We start from the raw sequence: 14723 nt of genomic DNA, 5'->3' as shown, positions 1-14723 counted from the left end.
TTAGCTACGGCACAAAGAATCTTTACGAAGGTTCTAGGGTCACTCCTAGCGGTCCTAAGGCCGCGGGGTATAGCAGTAGCCCCTTACCTAGATGACATTCTGATGCAGTCGTCGAATTTTCAAATCGCCAGGTCCCATACGGACATTGTGCTGGCATTCCTGAGGTCTCATGGGTGGAAAGGGAATGAAGAAAAGAGTTCTCTATCCCCTCTCACAAGAGTTTCCTTCCTAGGAACTCTGATAGATTCTGTAGAAATGAAGATTCACCTGACAGAGTCCAGGTTGTCAAAACTTCTAAATTCCTGCCGTGTTCTTTATTCTACTTCTCGCCCTTCAGTGGCTCAGTGTATGGAATTAATCGGCTTAATGGTAGCAGCAATGGACATAGTGCCGTTTGCCCGCCTACATCTCAGACCATTGCAACTCTGCATGCTCAGTCAGTGGAATGGGGATTACACAGATTTGTCCCCACTACTAAATCTGGATCAAGAGACCAGGGATTCTCTTCTCTGGTGGCTATCTCGGGTCCATCTGTCCAAGGGTATGACCTTCCGCAGGCCAGATTGGACAATAGTAACGACAGATGCCAGCCTTCTGGGCTGGGGTGCAGTCTGGAACTCCCTGAAGGCTCGTGGACTCAGGAGGAGGCACTCCTTCCAATAAACATTCTGGAACTAAGAGCGATAGTCTATGCTCTTCAGTCTTGGCCTCAGCTTGCTGCGGTCAGGTTCATCAGATTTCAGTCGGACAATATCACGACTGTAGCCTACATCAACCATCAAGGGGGAACAAGGAGTTCCCTAGCAATGTTGGAGGTTTCAAGAATAATCCTATGGGCAGAGGTTCACTCTTGCCATCTATCAGCTATCCATATCCCAGGAGTAGAAAACTGGGAGGCGGATTTTCTAAGTCGACAGACTTTTCATCCGGGGAGTGGGAACTCCATCCGGAGGTGTTTGCATAGTTGATTCAACTTTGGTGCAAACCAGAACTGGATCTCATGGCGTCTTGTCAGAATGCCAAGCTTCCTTGTTACGGATCCAGGTCCAGGGATCCCAAGGCAGCGCTGATAGATGCTCTAGCAGCTCCTTGGTCCTTCAACCTGGCTTATGTGTTTCCACCGTTTCCCCTGCTCCCTCGTCTGATTGCCTAGATCAAGCAGGAGAGAGCTTTGGTGATTTTGATAGCACCTGCATGGCCACGCAGGACTTGGTATGCAGATCTGGTGGACATGTCATCCCTTCCACCATGGACTCTGCCGCTGAGGCAGGACCTTCTACTTCAGGGTCCTTTCAACCATCCAAATCTAATTTCTCTGCGTCTGACGGCTTGGAGATTGAACGCTTGATTTTATCAAAACGTGGTTTCTCCGAGTCGGTCATTGATACCTTAATTCAGGCACGAAAGCCTGTCACCAGGAAAATCTATCATAAGATATGGTGTAAATATCTTCATTGGTGTGAATCCAAGGGTTACTCATGGAGTAAAGTCAGGATTACCAGGATATTATCTTTTCTCCAAGAAGGATTGGAGAAGGGATTGTCAGCTAGTTCCTTAAAGGGACAGATTTCTGCTCTGTCTATTCTTTTGCACAAGCGTCTGGCGGATGTTCCAGACGTTCAGGCGTTTTGTCAAGCTTTAGTTAGAATCAAGCCTGTGTTTAAACCTGTTGCTCCGCCATGGAGTTTAAATTTAGTTCTTAAAGTTCTTCAAGGGGTTCCGTTTGAACCCTGCATTCCATAGATATCAAGCTTTTATCTTGGAAAGTTCTGTTTTTGGTAGCTATCTCTTCAGCTCGAAGAGTTTCAGAGTTATCTGACTTACAGTGTGATTCCCCTTATCTGATCTTCCATGCAGATAAGGTAGTTTTGCGTACCAAACCTGGGTTTCTTCCTAAGGTGGTATCTAATAAGAATATCAATCAGGAGATTGTTCCGTCACTGTGTCCTAATCCTTCTTCAAAGAAGGAATGTCTATTACATAATCTTGACGTGGTTCGTGCTTTAAAGTCTTATTTACAAGCTACTAAGGATTTTCGTCAAAGATCGGCATTGTTTGTTGTCTACTCTGGACTCTGGAGCAACTTCTCTTTCTTTTTGGTTAAGAAGTATAATCCGCTTAGCTTATGAGACTGCTGGCCAGCAGCCTCCTGTATGAATTACAGCTCATTACACTAGGGCGGTGGCTTCCACATGGGCTTTTAAAAATGAGGCTTCTGTTGAACAGATTTGTAAGGCGGCGACTTGGTCTTCGCTTCATACTTTTTCTAAATTCTACAAATTTGATACTTTTGCTTCTTCGGAGGCTATTTTTGGGAGAAAGGTCTTACAGGCAGTGGTGCCTTCCGTTTAAGCGCCTGCCTTGTCCCTCCCTTCATCCGTGTCCTATAGCTTTGGTATTGGTATCCCACAAGTAATGGATGAATCCGTGGACTGGATACACCTTACAAGAGAAAACAAAATTTATGCTTACCTGATAAAAAATTTTCTCTTGTGGTGTATCCAGTCCACGGCCCGCCCTGTCATTTTAAGGCAGGTGTTTTTTATTTTTAAACTACAGTCACCACTGCACCCTATAGTTTCTCCTTTCTCTTGCTTGTCTTCGGTCAAATGACTGGAGGTGGCAGTTAGGGGAGGAGCTATATAGACAGCTCTGCTGTGGGTGATCCTCTTGCAGCTTCCTGTTGGGAAGGAGAATATCCCACAAGTAATGCATGAATCCGTGGACTGGATACACCACAAGAGAAATAAATTTATCAGGTAAGCATAAATTTTGTTTTTGTACTATAAGTACAAATTTCTATGTGTTTTTTGCACATCCAGTGTACTTAATTTACAATTTACATTGTGCATATTTAATGTGATTTATTCCTGTGTAATTTACTTACAAGTTTAAAATTGTTGATAAAATACAATTTTTGGTGAACAATTTTGTTACACTGTTTAATGCACATTAACAATTCAATTTTTTTCCAGCATATTTCTGTGTGAATGGTATTATTTGTTTTGTTTTGTTTTATATTTAAAATTCAAATTTTCAATGGGCACTTTTGTAATATATCCATCTTCTTCCCATTAAAAATGCAGCATACTCCTCTTCGTGAAACACCCTGTTTCCCAGGTAAAAAGTGGCTTTAGATCATTCAACCAGGGAAATAGAAGTACTGGCAAGCATTCTTAAATAATCACCAGCCCAGAGACTTTTAGGTCCTCGGCCCTTTAGAAGGGAAGCAGAGTGTGAGGCGCATACCAGCGTTTATCAATGGTTAGCGCCTGGTAATGGAGAAGGGCAGCGCATTGGTAAATATGCAGCTAAGCCATTACTACGCTAATATCTTTACATGCCAATGAGCTGGTAGTTTGCACATATCTTGTAAGTGCATTTTTTATGTTTTTTATGATTTTTAAATGCTTCTGTAAATCACAGATACGCTGCGTTTTTAGGTTTTCACCTATATCTATCTATCATCTATCCATCTATCTAAATACTATATATATATACCCTAGTATACAAATGCCAATGCATAAATGTCACCTACTATACTCTCTAGGAAAGAGACCAACATATATTTTTTTTTAATGGCAATCATCAAAATAGGCTTAATACAAAAGCACAGATAAAGGGTAAAATCTATCCTCAATGCACTAGCTAATAAAAAAAGCGATCTCAAGTTCCAGCATCGCTGTTTGAATATTAAGCCATTGAAAGCTCCCTTAGATCTCTTGATCTCCTGAAAATCTGCAATGTGTGATAGTTTTACGTTAAGGAGTGATAGTCTTATGTTAGGGAGTGCTAAGGATGACAGCTAATCTCTCCAAAATTACCTTACTTGAAATAAAAAAAAAGTGCACCAAACAGCAAACAATGTGTATTGTCTGGATACTTTGAATTTTGGATACATTAATGTCTGCAATTAAAGGGGTAGAAATGCATCCAGAACTGATATGTAAATAATCTACTAGAAGACACTTCAGAGGACAGTGTAACGTTCTATAGGAAGCAATAATTTATGCTTTCAAACACAAACAAAACTTTTGTTAAACATATTGCATATTGCATCTAGACAGTATGATAATACCCATTCAAAATCAGTGCTGCTTAAAATATCAGAATTTTATATCTGTGTGTAGCAGCAATTTAGGCAGCTTTTAGGGTTATCACTAAAACTGTTTAAAGGGATTCTGAACCCAATTTTTTTCTTTCGTGATTCAGATAGAACATGCAATTTTAAACAACTTTCTAATTCACTCCTATTATCAAATTTTCTTTGTTCTCTTGGTATCTTTATTTGAAAAAGCTGGAATGTAAGCTTACAAACTGGCCCAACTTTGGTTCAGCACCTGGGTAGTGCTTGCTGATTGGTGGGTAACTCTAGCCACAAATCAGCAAAAATGGGCTGGGTCCTATGTTTACATTCCTATTTTTTCAAATAAAGATACCAAGAGATTGAAGAAAAATTGACAATAGGAGTAAATTAGAAAGTTGCTTAAAAGTGGTTGAAAGAAAACATTTGGGTTCAGTATCCCTTTAAGTGATTCTGTATGTTGTAGCAGTTCTAATTGTGGCTTGGGCAGGAGAGGAAGGTGTGTGTGCCTTCAGCTGGGGTAGAACTTTTTTTTTGGGTTTCGCACTCTCTGCCCTGGCACCAACATAACTTCATCACATTATAGAAATACTCATCAAGTATTGTAAGCATCCTGTGAGCTTTTTTAATTGTTTCTCTTGATCATATACATGTTAGCATGTATATATGCTGTCGTAATTAGAAATATAAAAATATACATTATAACACCAGGTACGAACCAAAGAGACGATCAAGTCTGCTCACATTGCTTTGTGAAATATAGTGTTTTTGGATGGCATTATGCATACCCCAGACATTATTTAATTCCCTTAAAGTCCTATATTGAAATTCTGTTCAATTAATCAACTACACTATATGTAAGCAGGCAGACAAAGAAGTCCTAAATCTACTACCCTCTAACTTAAAGGGACAGCCTAGTCAAAATTAAACTTTCATGAATCAGAACAAATTGACTTTGTCCTCTTGATATTCTTTGTTGAAAGATAAACCTAGGCTGCCTCTTATCACAGTGCATTTTTACAGCTGTTCACAGCTAGACAGCTCTAGTTCATGTGTGCCATATAGATAACGTGCTTACTCCTGTGTAGTTATTTATGAGTCAGTCAAAATAACTGAAATAAGGGGGCAGTCTGCACAAGCTTAGATACAATGTAATCAGAGAGATAAAAAGTATATTAATATAACTGTGTTGGTTATGCAAAACTGGGGAATGTGTTATAAAGGGATTATTTATATTTTTTAACAACAAACATTCTGGAGTAGACTGTCCTTTTAAGGCACCTTTTGTTATATTATTTTTTTTTTCTTTTGTGAAATATGCTTTTAGCCTTATCTTTATTAAAGGGGCAGTAAATACATTGAGACCAGGACTAATAATCCCACATATTTTTTGATAGTTGGCTTCAGCAGAGGTTATCAGATAATAAACTGCAAAACAACTGAACTTTTGCTAACAAAATGAGCACAGCTATCTGTGTCTACACTTGAGAGAAGTCCAGATGCTTCCAAAGAAAGCAAGTGGTAGTGGAATTTTAAAAATAATTGCAGCAAGCAATGTTTTTATTTTCTTTCAAACAGTTTACAAGTGGCTGAAATCAGACATTAAAAACTATCTTGTAATTACAAGATGTTTATTGTGTCTTTAAATTCCTTTATTAGCACCTAAATTAGTAGAACAATTAAAACATTACAACATTTTTCATGCAGTATTTAGAATGCTAATGTATAAATCCCAACATTCTAATATAGGATTCTTATTTTCCCTGCACATAATAAAATAATTGTGTCTCACTAAAGTCTTACTATAGATATACACTTTAAAAATTGCATGTCATTTTAAGGCTATCTAGGGAAACCAATGTTAAAAAATCACTATTTATCAGTAATTCATGATCAATGTTATTTCAATTAATGTAAGGAACAAAAGGTAATGTAAAATGAACTGGTTTCTTGAGCACATACATGATGTCTTTTATGTCATGTAATTCATGCATGACTTCATATGATAAAATGATAGGTGGATAACTTTATGAGAAACAAAACCGTTCATATTGTGATTGTAACAATCCTAATAAAAGTTTATTTCAGTAACAAATCATTTAGTACACAGAGTTATAATGCACTTCCTCAGTTCATGTTAAGTTAATGGGTATAAACTGGCTACAAAAATAAACATTTCAACACTTAGAACATTATAAAATGAGTTTGACAAAAACATTAATTGGGCTTTTTAAAGAAAATAACAAAAACATCTACAACTTACTAAATAGTATTATGTTTTCAATAAATAACTGATTCTTATCATTTCAAGCATGTCATATCCATTCTATAATCTTCCTTGGTGACTTCATCTATATCTTTTTGAGCATAGTACATTAGTATTTAAAGGGACATAGTATATTATTAGTTAAAGGGACATAAAAACCAACATTGTTTCATGATTTAGATAGACCGTACAATTATAAACAACTTTCCATTTTGCTTATATGATCAATTTTTCTTCATTCTCTTGGTATCCTTTCTTGAAGGAACAGTAATGCACTACTGTGAGCAAGCTCAACACATTGTCTAAGCCAATGGCAAGAGGCATATATGTGCAGCCACTAATCAGCAGCTAGCTCCCAGTAGTGCATTTCTGCTCCTGAGCCTACCTAGGTATCCTTTTGAGCAAGAATATCAATAGAACAAAACAAATTAGATAAAATAAGTAAAATGGAAAGTTGTTTAAAATTGTATGCTTTATCTGAATCATGAAAGAAAAAAAATAGGGTTTCATGCCCCTTTAACAAATAATATAATATGACACCACAATAAAATATCAAGAAAGTACTTCGGACTCTAATTAAACCTCACAAATACTATAATACCTATGCCATTATTCTACTATTGATCCAAAACAAGTCAACAACTTCAAAGATTTAATATGGGGACAATTTTGAAAGTGTGGAGTTATTACACTTTCTAGAGAATAGCGTCTGCAGAAGTTTATCTTGTTGAATAAAAACTTTCAGTTTTATGAGCATAACTTTAAGAGAAAGTATTATAAATATCTAGTATGTAATCCAATTACATTAAAGTGATACTAAACCCAATTTTTTTCTTTAATGATTCAGATAGAGCATGCAATTTTAAGCAACTTTTTAATTTACTCCTAATATTAATTTTTCTTCGTTCTCTTGCTATCTTCATTTAAAAAGCATGAATTTAAATCTTTGGAGCCAGCCCATTTTAGGTACAGCGCCCAGTATAGCTCTTGCTTATTGGTGGCTGCATTTAGCAAACCAATAAGCAAGCATAACCCAGGTTCTCAACCAAAAATGGGCCGGCTTTTAAGCTTTACTTTTTTAAATAAAGATAGCAAGAGAACAAAGAAAAATTGATAATAGAAAGTTGCTTAAAACTGCATGCGCTATCTGAATTATTAAAGGAAAAATTTGCGTTTAGTGTCCCTTTAAATTTAAACATCAGAAGTGTCACTGAGTGTTGTTGCTTGTTTTTTTTTTTAATCATGGCTACTTACCTTTAAAGTTTGGTCTAATTCTTGCATCATATCCTGATGTTCTTCCCATTAATTTATCCAAAAAATCTGAAGGAGACATGCTCTGTGGAGGGGATTTTGCAGACCTGGAATCATGTTCTTTGCAGAAAGCCACCCTAGATAAAATAGCATTCACAATTAACATTTTAAAAGATGCATCGTCAAACATTGCATACCATACAACAGTCATGCAGTCAGACAGAAGTGCTAAATATATGCATGATGCTTTTATTTCTAATCATTGTATTACATCCATGACTTGATATATATCAAAATAGCCATAAACCAAGTGAAAATCAATAAGTATTGTAGGCAAAATGTTTGTATGATTTCTATCTTGCTTATAAACAACAGCAATCAAATATAATAAAACATACTTCCATGAATTACAAGGAAATTATGTTTTACCTGAAACTCTCAGGAAATGCAATCTGAGTACAAGAGTATTCATTATTTTTATTGGCTGCTAAGGACAACTCTCATAGCTGTATTGTACAAAGATAAGTCTCAATGAGTTAGCCATGAAAAAAATTAAGTGATATATTATGAATTTTAGTTGGAACATTAAAAACTTGTGTATAATATCTTATTTAAAATTGGCTATTCATTACCTGTGAAATGAACATATAGACAAACCCACAAGTTAAATATTTTCACTTTAGATTGCCTTTGTCATTTTGTCTTAATATGTTCATAAAGAGTATTGATAGCAACAATTTAGATTTTCTTAAACTCTCTTTATTAATGTTATTAAACTTTTGATCCCTTGTTGGCCAGTATGGTAATCAGTCATTGGGAGTTAGAAAATTAAAAGTCACTGTATTTTGTTTGATATTGCTTCCTTTCATGTTAGCAGTACTACATTTTTTTCTTAGGTTATTAAAATGCAAGCATTTGCTTATTATAAAATCTTGTATGCTGCTGACCTACATTATGGGTAATACTTTGCCGGTAGCCACATCTCCATTTAGTATTGTAACAAGCTGCAGCGAATTGCATTTCAGTATACTGCAGGTCTCCATAGCAATAAGGTAGTCAAACTGAAATAATATTATGAAACCTTAAAAATATATATGGCCCTAAAATGAAAAAGATAATTACAGCTTTTAATAACTGATATATATATACTGTGTATATATATATATATATATATATATATATATATATATATATATATATATATATATATATATATATATATATATTCATATACACAAAATTATTGTGCAAAGTCCATTTATAGATATAGGATCACTTGTTTTTCCCAAGTTATTCCAAATGTCACTTTATTCATCATCCCCTTCAAACCTGATATTTTAACTGGGAAAGACCAATAAATTAAATACCTGTAAGGAAATTCACTACATCTACATCCAAGGGCCTCCCTATATTGCTTATGGGGTGCATTAATAAAGTGTCGATATTAGTAAATACCAATTAACAATTAACAGGTGACAGTACTATGGTAATATATACATCATTATATATTCTATATAAACTTGAGAGAAGTGTTTAATGTTATATTTACAGTATATATATATATATATATATATATATATATATATATATATGTGTGTGTGTCTATATGTGTATATATGTATTTAAGTATGTACACACACATACCAATAGCATTTTAAGACACTTATCTAGCCAAATTACCATCATGACTGATTAAATAGAGGCACAGATACAAAGCAGAATTGCATATACTTGATCTAGAGGTTGAAACATGCAGCGTTAATATATAGTGTAAACTTGAGTGACATTGGCTTTTTATGTTACAATTTTAGATAAGAATTTAATTAATTCATACATTATTCGTACAATCAAGTGAATGACATTTGTCTATATTGTTTCAACCTATTTTTTAATGTTTTTTAAATAATGTATTAATATATGTATGTAATCGGAAGAGACAATGATACTAAAATTATGAACGTTGTGATTCTCTGGATTAAAAAAAGCAGGTCTGATGCTCATTCCTATGGATACACAAACATCAACGCAGTGCACTTAACTTACATTGAAGAGGATTAAAAAACCAGGCATGGGAACAGACAATTCCTGTACCTAACTAGGATTTGCATTCTTCTACATGTAGTAAAATCAACATTTGAAATATGAGAAATGTTAATGAATTATTAGTACCATTAGAATAAAGCACATCTAATATTTTTAGATCCATATTTCCACAAAAATAATCCTTCACATATATATTACTAGAGAATTGTTCAGCCTACCTGAAATGATTAGAATCATAGAATACTGCAAGCAAGGCTGTCAAAATTTTGACCAGCTGCCGGTTCATTCCTCCTGTTTTCAGTGATGATTGAAAAATATTCCAGAAATTATTCCAGAAACAAAGACGATGGTAAAAAAAGAAATCTCAGCTCCTATTGTTTATATTTCAGAAACGGCGTGTGTTTGCTTTCCTTCAGCACCACAGCAAGAAAACTCAACATAATGACTGAATATATAACAAAAATAAAATAGGTTTGCTTGGGAAAGCATTGCCAAGACAAAGCAATGCTCATAATTTGGCAATGGTGAAAAAACGAGGCATGAGATGGTCTGTTCTATAGTAGTCTCTAATCTAAAAAAGGCTACACTTGGCAAATAGCGTCATGCTGATTACCCACATTTGCTATTTTTTTTCCCTTTTTGACACTAGGTTGTAATTATAAGGACCTCTCTGATAGGAAGAATTCCATATTGGCAGCAGTATCCAGAGGCACAGATAATGTTGGGGAATGGGAGGGGGGGGACAAATCCCCCCAACTTTAAGCAAACGTCAAGATGCGCCCTACTGTTTTGACCAAAGGTACAATAAGTGGTCCCTGTAGTTCTAACGATTTTAATAGTATTTACTGCTGCTGCTCACTTATCCATGCGTTGTCTGTGAAGCCAGCAGCTCTCTCCCGGCACTGATGTTGTTGCTGCTGACACGGAGGATGATGTAGGAGTAGAGGTGGAGGAGGGGGTGAGAGAAATGAGCAGAATCTTTAATACTGCGTGAATGGACTGGACTGGGAGGGAGTAAGGCAGCTGGCTGCTTTCCTTTCAGGAAAAGAACAGATCCCTTTTTTTTCCTTTGGCATGCATAATTTGGCAGTACTACAACTACAACTGTGTGTACAGTAATTCACCAATACATTGTAAGAAAAATATAAACCTATGGATACAGGGCCAACTAGGAATGAGGCCCCCCTTGCAAATCCACAACTGTGTCTATATACATATGGATATTCTCACCTGTAAAATGCAGGGAAACTCTATCCAGCAGCCCAAACCAGATTGCATAACTGTCTATGTCACACAAAATAATGTTAATTAACCACTTTGTTGCCACTTATGCACAAGTAATAGTACTTATTAAACTCCAAGCTCCTAGTAATACGCAAAACACAATAATGTTAAACAGAATTGATGTTATCCTTGTGTGTGCCAGGAAAGCATAGACCACTGTAATTATTAACATATTGTCTGTCAGATATTTGTAAATCGGTGCTTGCATGATAGATTGGCATAAAACGCAGTGCATAGTTACCATTATCCCACTATCAAAAGTCCCAAATCCTTGACTCCGCAGACCCTCTGTTATTAGCAAACCCACATTAGATCAGATCTTTGGTCCCTGGCTCTGGAAATATTTATAGGTAAGGTGTAATTATCATTGTACAGTATTTAAATAATAACTAGCAGCCAGTTGTTTAATTAGAACTGTGTTTTGTGGGCTACTAACATGCAAAGGTCAATAAACAATGGTGTATGTGCTACTGACCTTTGTGTATTAGGGAGGGAAGACAAAACATACTGGGTAGGTGTTAGTGAACTTGGACAAATTGAGAACGACTGTATCTAAAGTGTGATTTAAAGTTTCAGAACTTGGACAGCTCCTAGGACGATTGTGTGAAGATGCCTTAGCTATTACACAGTGTTCTATATGACCAGGAACATTTATTGGAATAGTTATTGTTGTACCATATAATAGGTTTCACATTTGAATACTGCTACAACTTTTGAGGCAGATTTAACCTCTTCTACTCAAAGGGATACTAAACCCAATTTTTTCTTTCATGATTCAGATAGAGCATGAGATTTCTCTTTTAAGGTGTATCCAGTCCACGGATCATCCATTACTTGCGGGATATTCTCCTTCCCAACAGGAAGCTGCAAGAGGATCACCCACAGCAGAGCTGTCTATATAGCTCCTCCTCTAACTGCCACTACCAGTCATTCTCTTGCAGCTCTTGACAAGAAAGGAAGTAGCTAGAGAGATGTGGTGTTTTTATTTAGTTTATCTTCAATCAAAAGTTTGTTATTTTCAAATGGTACCGGAGTTGTACTATTTTAGCCTCAGGCAGAAAGTAGAAGAAGAGTCTGCCTGTAGTTTTTGATGATCTTAGCAGGTTGTAACTAAGATCCATTGCTGTTCTCACACATAACTGAAGAGAGAGGTAACTTCAGCTGGTGGAATGGCGTGCAGGGTCTCCTGCTATGAGGTATGTGCAGTTTACATTTTTCTAGAGAAATGAATATGCTAGAAAATGCTGTTAATACCGGATTTATTTAAGGTAAGCCTGATTACAGTGATTTAATAACGACTAGTATCATGCTTGCTGAAAAAGGTAATATTCTTATTACTTTCTCACATTACTGAAAAATAAAACGTTTGCTGGAAGTGTTTAAACGTTTTTTTTTTTTTTGTTTTTTTTCCAACATGCTTTATTGAGTGTTAATAAGGTTGATATACAATCGTAGACATTTATGTACAGATTCTGATAAAATTATACGTTATGATACTTAATTCAGCATATAAAAACAGAAAAGATTTGTATCAGGCACATTTGCTTAGAAGAGGTGAGTTCTTTACCAACTTAGTCCATGAATCTTGAGCTTGTTTTTGCAAACAGCATGTTCGCAGGATTGAGAAATCAATATAGTCAAACAAACCATAAACTTAGGAACTAGACAACAGGTTCTCAAACATAGAAGGCTATATATTTCTTCGGTAGGCTTGGCTCATACCACCGAAGGATTGCATAAGACCTGTGGTCTCCACCCGTCCGGAATGACGGGAGTTGAGCATAAAAGGGTAGAGTAAAAATGGAGAGAGGAGACCGAGAGTGGCAGAAAGAAAGAGAAGAGAAGAGAGGAAAAAAGAGAGAGGAAGGAGAGGATGGAGAAAAAAAAAAAAAAAAAGGGGAAGGGAGGGAGGATGAGGGGGAGAAGGGAAGGGGAAAACAGGGAAGGGGTAGGGGTTGAAAGAGGGGTAACCTATAACGCAAATGGATCTAAACGATCAAAATCCCTTTCCCTTCCATGTCAGTGTCATCATCTCATGTGTAGCCAGCCTCCCAGTTTTCAGAAAATGGTAGCGCTCTAATCTTAGCAAATCTCCTACTCTATGCTTCCATTCCGTGATCGTAGGAGTTTGAGGGCTTTTCCAGTGCGCTGGGATAAGTCCTTTGGCACCATTAAGCATTAGCATAAAAAGTAGATGTTTGTCTACTCCAAGAATTTTAGGAAACCCATGGTATATCAGATATGTTGGTTTAGGAGGGATAATGATCCTCAAGACTCTACTCATTTCCCCCAGAACCCCCTCCCAGAAAGGTTGGATATGTGGGCATGTCCACCATATGTGAAGGAGGGACCCCTCTCCTCCACAGCCCCTCCAGCAACACCCGTTTGTGTTAGGGTAAATCTTTCGTAATCTTTGGGGTGTCAAGTACCATCTACTGACTAGTTTATAGTGCGTTTCTTGGATACGCGCTGAAATGGATGCTTTCTTAGTTTTCCCAAAGATTTTCAGCCAATCCTTAGTGGATATGTCTAGCCCAAGTTCTGTTTGCCACGCAGAGGCGAATGCTGGGAGGACAGTGCCTCCTTTGCTCAGTAGGAGTCGATAGATGTGAGAGATTAGATGACCTGGTGCCTGCTGAACAGTGCAAAATAGCTCGAAGGGCATTCTGTGTCGTGTCAGTGCCCCTCGATCTTTACAGGTGTCAAAGTAGTGAGTGACCTGAGCCACTCTGAACCAGGACATAAAGATGGTCCGGTCCCATTCGACCAAGTCAGCTTGGGTTTTAATTTTATTGTGTTGGAGAGTATTAGAGAAAGCTGTCTCAGCCAGAGTATATATTTCTCCCTCAGCGCGTTTTGGGAGCTCTAACCCGAGGTCGGGGTTTTCCCTTATAGGTATGTTTGGTGAGATGGGGGTTGAGATGTGTGTATCCCTACTCAACACTCTGTCCCAGGTCTTAATGGTGTCAGAGATCATTGGGTATTGAGCTATAGAAGCCGGGCGGTTTTCCGTAGTTATCCAGGCCAAGGCCCCAACGTTTCCTCTCTGCAGTATCTCATTGTCAATTTGAATCCAGAGTTTATTGCGTGAGTTACGGATCCACTCCACTACTCTTTGGAGAAAAATGGCCCTCTTTCCCTAGATAGATACAATGTGGCTCTCCTCACTCTGGGTCTAATACCGTTCCAAATGTATGCCTCAATACCCTGTTGGAGACCTTGGAGATAAGGAGATGCCGCAATTGATGGAACCGTCTGCATGATGTAAAGAATTCTTGGCAGTAGATTCATTTTAACTACTCCAATGCGACCCAGCCAAGAGATCGTCTTCTTCTTCCAATTAGACAGATCCCTCAGAATATCGTCGCATATTCGTTTGTAATTAAGGTCGATTATCTCAGGAGCGTGGGGTGTGATAATGATGCCTAAGTATTTGATACTCTGCCTGGCTATCTTTAAAGGACAGTCCACCGTGGATGCAGCAAAGTGATCCGGGTGTTCCGAGATATTAATAATTTTGGATTTCGAGGGGTTCAAAAGAAAGTTTGAGACGGTTCCGTAGGCTTTGATCTCCGAAAGTGCCCCTCTCAAGGATGTCGCGGAGTCTGAGAGCGTTAAGAGGATATCGTCGGCATACATCGATAATTTATGTTCGGTCTTGCCGATTAGAAGCCCTTTCACCGATGGGTTATGCCTGATCCTGGTCGCCAGTACCTCAATGGTGAGGGCAAAAAGAAGGGGCGATAGGGGACATCCCTGTCTCGTCCCGTTGTTAATCATGAAAGTGTCTGAGAG

At 37.3% G+C, this 14723-nt stretch overlaps 1 protein-coding gene across 2 annotated transcripts in view; it reads right to left on the bottom strand.

Annotated features, from left to right (window-relative positions):
- GLRA2 (glycine receptor alpha 2) overlaps nucleotides 1–9930 on the bottom strand; it is a 453170-nt gene extending 443240 nt beyond the window's left edge. For both annotated transcript variants that reach the window (XM_053706066.1, XM_053706067.1), the window contains exons 1-2: nucleotides 9863–9930; nucleotides 7605–7738 (exon numbers count right to left, since the gene is read on the bottom strand). In XM_053706066.1, coding sequence (XP_053562041.1) covers nucleotides 7605–7738; nucleotides 9863–9930 — 202 coding nt within the window. The remainder of the gene's footprint in view (nucleotides 1–7604; nucleotides 7739–9862) is intronic.
- Nucleotides 9931–14723: the final 4793 nt, after the last annotated feature.

Source organism: Bombina bombina, chromosome 3 (assembly GCF_027579735.1).
Source record: "Bombina bombina isolate aBomBom1 chromosome 3, aBomBom1.pri, whole genome shotgun sequence".
Taxonomy (NCBI): Eukaryota; Metazoa; Chordata; class Amphibia; order Anura; family Bombinatoridae; genus Bombina; species Bombina bombina.
This window is presented reverse-complemented; position numbering and strand designations above follow the sequence as displayed.